We start from the raw sequence: 8,335 nt of genomic DNA, 5'->3' as shown, positions 1-8,335 counted from the left end.
AGGAATGTAAAATAACCTAGCATTCCTGTAGCAAGGGAGTTTTTCTACTTAAAGGGAATAATTTCAAAATGTTTGGTGGGGAGGGGTGAACAAAGCCTCTCTGTCTTCTCTAACTTGAAAATTGTGAATACAAAAGGACTTTATCCTTTCTTTGTAGATCAGTATCTATAGCTTCTTGGAGTTAGGACTGTTGCATAATCTCTTGGCTGAGGTTGCAGAGTATGCAGTAAGAGTAGAGGTCTCTGCAGCCCAGAGAAGATAAATCACAACCCAAGTTCTGAACAGCTGTGGAACTGGTAACTTTCTGTCTTGCACTGGAACTGGTGCCCTGTTTCTACTAGGTTTAAAATCAAATGACAGTAAAGGGTGGAGGATGAGGAAGTTTTTTGTGATGGTTTGGGTTGTGGATTTTTTGGCTATTTCATTTATTTATTTTAAAGGATGCTTAAATTAAGATGGACTTATTGCAAAGCAGGAAACTCTCTCGGAGTTCAGCTTTTATCATGAGACAGTAGTGGGTAGCTGCAGCTACCTTGAGAGTCATACAAGGAAGTTTCCCTGCAGCCTTCCAGGATGAGGCTCAGTTCCATTACTGCCATCACAGGCAATCGTGTGATCAGTGGTTACTCCAGTGTATTTGTACCTTGGAGCGTTTCCACAGACTGTAATAGAAATATTTGGGTGGTGGTTAGAAGACCGAGGGCTGCAAAAAAGGGTGGGAGAGACTTTGAGACATGGATGTTGTTGAATCAAACTCCCTGGTGGAGTGGCAGGGAAATCTAGAAGTGGCTGTTTGCCATGTCAGAGAGGTGGGCAAAACACCAGCTATTTCTGCCAATCTGACCCATGGGAAAAATCCTTTCTCAAATCCATAATCTGGTCATTTGTTATATCTGGTCTGTGTGGAAGGTGCAATAACTATAATCATGGAGATTGTCATACTGCTAGAATTCCCCTCTGATGTGCTGTGTCCATGCAGAGAGGGCAGTGATGTTAGGCAAGTGTCTTCTAGTGACCTTGACTGTGGGGTGGCTCAACTTCTTCTTGATTTCTGTCTTGGAGTGAGCTCAGCACTGCTTGTGGCTGAGATCCTGCAGGTCTGCTGTGACTCACAGAGCTGCGTCAGCATTTGCTGAAAGTGCAGAGGAGCACATGTAGGAGACGTGCAAACTGGTCCCAGCTGGCCTGGCAGGAAGATCAGCTCTGAGCATGATTTTGCAGTTTATCCACAGGAGCCTGTGGAGAAGAGACCACATCCCCCTGCCAAGTTCAGTGGAGGGGGGGGGATTTTGCTTTTGCAAGTAAATCCCAATGCTGATTCTTCATCCTTGCACTTTCCATTTCCCTGGGTACTGTGGTTAATTAGAGACCCTCCTGGCTCCTTGCCACGCCTTTTCACTCCAGTTCTCTCGCCTGTCTCTAGACTCTGATTATGACACTGTATCTGGCCCTTCAAGATCAGGTGGTGCTAGGGTCAGGCTGGGAAGACCTGTGCTCCAACCCAGATAATTTGGAGTGTTTGTGGACTACGCAGGGGTGAGGATCTAAGGGTTGGTTCTTAATTGAGTGGTCATGAACCTTGCCAAGGTGGGTCTCTGCTGGGGTAGAGAGCCTGAGGCACCTCAGATGAAGAGGGGTAATTGAAGATCAGGCCAAAGGCCTGACTGACTATTCTGGATTCTTACCCCTGGACCTGTCAGGGCTCTATTCTTGAACTTGAGTCTGGTACACAGTTGACTCCCTCCTCATGTTTATTATGGCTTTAGTATGTCTTGCCTATTAGTGACACAGTGGTACAGGTTTTCCCTCATGCTTCTCTTGCTCAATAAGCTAGTTACAATGGACCACTACTTGTGGCTGCAAACTGTCACTGCTGTCTGGACCTCTTGTTGCAGGGTCCAAAATAATGTCCTAGGGGTATTCTGAGTATGTGGATGAATGTCTTTGCTGTGCTGGTAACAGAAATGCTTCCTTTTGTTGAACTTAATCTCTTGAGCTTCCATTTGAACTAGGGTTTTGAGCTGGTTAGTCTGGTTGCAGCCCTCAGGAGGCTCTAAAAATGATGAAGCAGGTGCAAGTAGGATGCAATGGGGAGGCTTAGGAAACACCAGACCTGCAGTTCTGAAAACATTAGTGTTATACAAAAGGTGAGCCTGTTGTTGGTTGGGTCCTTTTGCTTTCCATGGCTGGCTCTGCAGTCTTCCTGAGGAGCTCTCTTTAGAATAGTGGTTGTCACAGGTGGCTCCCAGGGCCACCTTGCTGGACCTCCTGTGTTGGAGTATTCAGTGAGTATATTATTGAGTATTCTTGTGTGGGCAGAGCATGGGGTGCTCTAGAAGCTGGGTGAAGAGGAGGTTGTTTTTATTTTTTCCTTGAGTGGCTTTGGTGTTTTGGCTGCTGGGGAAAACTGTCACAGCTTTTTTCTTTGTCTTTCTTAGTCTCGTATAGCGAAGAGAGGAAGGAAGCTTGTGGATTATGACAGTGCCAGACATCATTTTGAAGCCCTACAAACTGCAAAGAAGAAGGACGAAACCAAAATTGCAAAGGTAAAGCAAGCAGGAGGATGTGCAGCCATCCTTTCATTTCACAAGGTCTGTGTGTGCCTACCGAGCAGTTTTTACGTGCACCTCTACCTCTTCATTGAGTCTGCTTTGTTCAGGGAGATGTTGTGAACTGGTGAATTTTGGCTAGGCATTTCCTTATTTAGTTCTAGAAAGCAAGATGGTCTCTGGTTCAGGCTTACCACCATCAGTGAGCATCTTGTGGCAGCCAAGGCCTTGGTGTGCATTTTCTGAGGTGCTGCAGGACCAGTAACCTCCATCAGGAAAGCAAAGCCTTGCAGTCCTCCAGCAAAATTTGCCAGTTTGTCTTGTGATTCTGCCTCCTCATCTTATAGCAGTGGTGAGAGTGTTTGAGTGCTGCTTGAAGTTGGGTGTGTTTGTGAAGTCCTCTGATATTCTAAAGCAGAGACCCTAAATAGTGTGAGCTACAAATTCATTGGTGGAAGTGCACCCTCTGCACACTTGATGACTGTTCTGTTGTTGGTCACAATTCTTGGACAATAAATATGTCTGAAAGGGGGAAACCAAGAGTTTTGTCAGATGTAGCTTCTTTCCTGCCTGTGAACAGTGTGATCTAGGGTTAACACCAGTGCATGCCCAACATGCAGTTGTAGGATTATTTTATTTAAATAAATGTAATTAAAATAAATTTTAGATTCTCTTTTAAATGTAGCTGCAGAAGGGTGATAGTGCTAACCTTATTCTAGACAAGGCATGAGGTTCAAATACCTGCCCAGAAAATAAGCTGTAGATCACTGCTGTACTCTGAGTGGATTTGAACTCATGTACTCCACTCCACAGGATGTGTTCTGACACAACAGAATAGTCCAGGGCTGGGGAGACCTCTTTAGTTTTCTAGAGTGTTGGCCATAGTGCTTCAGGACTCTTCAGGCTAGGAGCAGTGGAGGAAAGAAAGCTCTGGGCCTGTATCTTTTAACCAGGCTGAGAAGAGTTGTCATCCTTAACTTGAGAGCTATTTCTGGTAGAGGTGATTACAGGCCATGTGAGAGACATTAGTGTTTCTCTTGCACAGAAGAAATAAGGATGCCTCTCCCCCCTGAGCTTACAATCTGGCTTGTGTGACCTTTGAAGTAGGGTTTTTCCAGTTTTTCTGGTGTGAGGTGCTTTGGAATATGATGACTGGCCCACAGGAAAGAGAGATCTTTTTTATGACACAACATACAAAAGGGAACTGACTTGATAGATGTCTCATGGTGTAGTTATGAACTGCAATGCAAATACTTCCTGGAGCTATATGGTCTCTTTTTCTTCTCTAATAATACATGAATATTCTTTTCCCACTCAGGACTCCTGCCACTTATTGCTAAACTCACAATCTGCCATTAAAAAGAAGCACTATGGACTTCCAGCTGTTGCATGCAAATTAATTATGGTGGTTAATTAATCCTGACCTCTCTTTAAGGAGCTCTCATTGGACAGCCATGACTTGGAGTAGGGTTGTCTGTGGGCTAGATCACTAACAACTGTATCTGTTGCTCTTTGCAGCTGCCTGGCTGGTCTGCGGTATCCCAGCCCACAGTGCAGCATTAATTACTGCTAATCTTGGCATGCTGCAAAGGATTCATAATTGATCATTCCTGGGATGTTTGTTTTTTCTCTTGCCTTGGTGATACTGGTTTGGCCCAGCCTCTAAATACACTCTCTGTTGTGATTTTAATTTTTTTTAATCCTAAAAATATGTATGTTTGTGTCTCTCTTGTTCTCTGTTTATTTTTTTTCTCTCTCTCTTTTTGCTCAAACGTGCTCCCTCCCCCCAGCCTGTCTCGCTGCTTGAGAAAGCCGCGCCCCAGTGGTGTCAAGGGAAGCTCCAAGCTCACCTCGTTGCGCAAACTAATCTGCTCCGAAATCAGGTGACTGCTGATCTACCTGCCTCTAACCCTGCATGTGCTATTTTAGGCTCTAGATTGTACCATGAAACTAATCTCTAGGCAACGTTCACTCTGGTCTCCTCCGTTAAGTGTGTCCTTGATATTCCTAAGCCACAGTGGACATGTGGGAGTTGCTGAGCAATGAATGAAACTCTGCCCAACTAATTTCTAATCAGGTGTGTTAATACTGGACTGTTGTTTTCTGCCCCTAAAATCAAATGCAGATGAAGAAAGGCAATGGAATAATGCCAGAGCAGAGGGTGTTGTAATGTAGTTTCTTCAGTTCTTCCTTTCTTCTAAGAGTAGCAGTCAATTTTTATTGTTACTGTTTAAAAAAAGGGGGAAAGGAAGAAAAAAACAACAAAGATAAAAGAGGAAAAGACAGGAAAAACTGGAGTCTGCATTTCTGCTATTAAGTAAAGCCAAAAAACCTCACATTGCTTCAAAGGCAATTTCTATGAGTGCTGAGTTAAGTTGCAACATTCTCCCATGGTAAAATCCATTTCCAAAATGGGCACTGTCCTGGCTCTTGGGGTCTAGATGTGCTGTTTCCGGGGTGCCTGGGTTCCTTGTGCAAAGAAGAGGTGAGCCCAGACAAGAATTTGTACCCCCTGTAATATATTTGAACATCTCCAGATTGAGGTCATGGTTGTGTCATATGGCAGAACTTGGCCAGACGTTTAGGTTATAGCATTTCCAGGGACATGAGAGCAGCTCAGAGAAATAGTAGGGACTAAGAATTTCAGTCCTGCTTTCATAGGAGAAATGTAACTTCCTGATGAAATCTCCTAGGGTGTTTCTTAAGAGGTAGCTGACACAAAACAGTCAGTGAGAAGACAATGCTGTCAATGGGCAGGGGATAGTAAATCATTATGCAGACTGGGAGAGGGCCAGTTACCTGCTCACAAGTTCCCAGTGAGCTCAGCTGTTCTCATTCAAATGCTTCTACATTTTCACATACCTTGTCAGTGAATTAATTGCAATGTAGAACCTTCTAAAGCACCTGGCTTTTTCACGGTCAGTTTGTGAGGACAGATCAGGGAAAAGAGTTGATTACCACATCAATCAAGCCTGGGGGAAGAGCAGCTGTTAGCAGTCTTGCTTAAGATACAGAGTGAAGGGAGGAAATAAGTATTCATTCTTGGTTGAAGGGAGAAGGACACTTGGCAGGCTTCCAGGGGCTTTTCCTGTGCCTCAGCCCCTGTGCTGGGAATGATCTGCAAGGACCTGTATGGTTGGGGCTCTTGACTGGTCTGTTTGGCTGGTGGGATTTCTGGAAGACTAGAAAGCAGGTATGGGTATTATCTCAAGCCAGGCATAAATAAGTGAGCTCTTGGGGCATTTGACCTCCTTTTAGACTGGCTGAGGTGACTGGGACTAATACCAGTGCCCACAGATTGGCTAGGGAATCAGTACCTGCCAGTGCTCTCTCACCCATTGCATGCTGATCTTACACAGGCTACTGAGTGGAGAGCAATGGTTTCACTGTACTGGGTCACTTTGCTCTGGAGCAGGTGACAAAGGGATATGTAATCTTTCCACCCACTGTGTTGTGGGGGTGTTAACCTCCTACTAAGTGACATTAATATTTTCAGTCACCCCAGAAATTTTCAAACAAAGTTAAGTTTTTCCTCTTTCATTCTTGAACTTAATAATACAATTGCCAACCTTATTTTTTTGTCTCTACTTGTGCTAATCTTTGGGTTTTGTTTTGTCTTATTTTTTTTTTAAATTTTAAGGAGTAACAAAATAATCTCAAATTAAAAAATTGTATTCTGAACCTGTTGGTTGTTCAGCTTTTCACAAACAAGCAGGCAGGAAAAAAATAGGCATCTATTTTTACATTTGCGTGACTTTGAGACAGAAGTTGTTAACTGACAACCCTAAATCTCATTTAAGCTTTGGATAAAAAGCATTTATTAAGAGTTTCAAAGTCTTAAGCCTTAAAAAAAAAAGTCCTTCCCCTCTTGCCTGACAGTTTTACAACTTCCAAGCAAAAATGGGGTCAGCAAGACATATTTCTACTGTAAAACCAAGTTCTTCCCTCCAGTGTGCAAACTGCTGGCTTTTTAGGCCTTTAGCAGATATTAACAAAAACAATACAGTGGGAATATTCTGTAAAGGCTCCTGGGGAGTTTGCGGTTGAAAGCTCTCAGTTACAAATTTTGGTGACACTGCTTTTTGAAACAAAAGGGAAAATGGCTTAGAACAGCAAATTCTTGCCTTTTTGCCAAGCTCCCCTGAAATGCTGAATACAGAATAAACAGCAACATCCTTGGTGCTGCAGTTACAACAGAAGGGTAGCTCTGTCTGTAGGAGAAAGCCAGCAAGTTGAGTCCTGGGCTGTGAAATGGTCAGAGAAACAGTCACCAGACTGCCTGAAAGCACTGGGCTGGATGTTGCCAGACACTCGAGTGCTGGGATGCATGATGGCAGGAAATGTGGGCCTCTCAGCCTTGGCTAGGGGGAAGGTCAGAAAGCATTTGTGTTGTCCAGCTTTTGCTCTAATCTTCCCCTTTCAGGCAGAGAGAGGAGAGGAAGAATTTGCTGAGGTCACTTCTCATGGATCAGGGCATGATGTCCTTCTGCTTCAGTTCTCCATCAGGTTGGCAAGGATGACAGCAGAAGTAGTGCACAGAAACTGTAGCAATGGACTCTGCCCCCAAAATCCTTGTCTGTCCTCCTTTCCCCACCATACTGCATGAGCTGGCTTTTCTTCTAGCAAGGCTTATGACCAAGTTGATGTCTGTCTTTGGCCCTGGCTGGAAGCAGTCAGGGCTATCCAGTGTCAGGACCCCTGCTTCTAAGCAAAATTAATCCCACTGGTGAGAAGATCCCTGCCTTGACAAGGAAGTGAGGAATTAATTTAATGCTGTACCTGGGACTGAGAGCACTAGCTGAGCCCCAGGCACTAGATGGACCTCTGGTTCCTACAGCTGCTCTAGAGTCAATGTTGTCTATTGCTGATTTTGCCTTTGCCTTGGTGTGTCACAATATTCACATGTTGCTTTCTAGGTTCTTTGACCTTCTGAATAGGTAAATGAGAGAGGGAAAGACAATTATTAATATTCACCTAAAACAGCATTCAGTGGTGCCTCATCTCCCAGCTGTCTCATCTCCTGGGTTGATTCTGATCCAATCTAGTTTAGAAATTAGAGTAAGATAATGGCAAAGAATGAACTAGGCGTTTTTGCTGTTTGGGGTTTTTTGTTTGTTTTTGTGGGTTTTTTTTCCCCTTTTAAATGGTTACACTGGAAACATTCACTCATGAGAGATTTTAAGGCAGAATGAACCTTTGTGATCATGGTTTCTGATCAGGCGTAAACTGTTTCTGTTTAAATGAACTTTGTTTTGTGCAAACTCTCTGAAAATGTTGTTTTTTCAGTGAGCATAGCAGTGAAATACAGGGGTTTCTGGGTGGAAGTATCATGGCCCCTTCTCCCCCTCCTGTTCCTTACCAGGTCTGCTTAACTTTTTAATACCTCCTAGTTGTGTCTCTTTTTTGTGGGAGACTTTATCTTCTGATCTGAATACGAAGTCTTAACCTTGCCTTTGGCTGCAATGAATGACCCTCTGAAAGGTAGGAGCTTCTGCAGGTTGCTTGTAAACCAGGAGAGAATTGGAGAGTGTAAGGATCCTACACAACACTGTGAGGAACAGGACTCTGATCTGCAAAATAGTTTAAAGTCCTTTGTCCCATTAATCCTAGCTTTGCAAAGCCTGTCACTAAGGAGCAGTTTGCTGGATTTCTTTAAGCTGGCACAAAGAAGGTAGAACTTGTTTCATGCAGGGGGTAGGAATCTGACTGCAGGCTCAGAGAGAGATCTGGTTCCCCAGTGGTTTGTGTGCTCTTTGCAGAGCCCTTTGGTGTTGTGACATTCCTGC

The 8,335-nt window shown here is 44.0% G+C and overlaps 1 protein-coding gene across 6 annotated transcripts in view; it reads left to right on the top strand.

The window, feature by feature from the left end:
• The window catches only part of BIN1 (bridging integrator 1), a 92,784-nt gene that overhangs the window by 52,315 nt on the left and 32,134 nt on the right, over positions 1-8,335 (top strand). For 5 of the 6 annotated variants that reach the window (XM_009996054.1, XM_009996052.1, XM_009996053.1 and 2 more), the window contains exon 6: positions 2,439-2,546. In XM_009996054.1, coding sequence (XP_009994356.1) covers positions 2,439-2,546 — 108 coding nt within the window. Of the gene's footprint in view, positions 1-2,438; positions 2,547-4,339; positions 4,433-8,335 lie in introns of all 6 variants that reach the window. The other variant, XM_009996049.1, reaches the window with a different exon arrangement.

This window comes from Chaetura pelagica, unplaced genomic scaffold (assembly GCF_000747805.2).
Source record: "Chaetura pelagica isolate M959 unplaced genomic scaffold, ChaPel_1.0 scaffold3, whole genome shotgun sequence".
Classification (NCBI taxonomy): domain Eukaryota; kingdom Metazoa; phylum Chordata; class Aves; order Apodiformes; family Apodidae; genus Chaetura; species Chaetura pelagica.
This window is presented reverse-complemented; position numbering and strand designations above follow the sequence as displayed.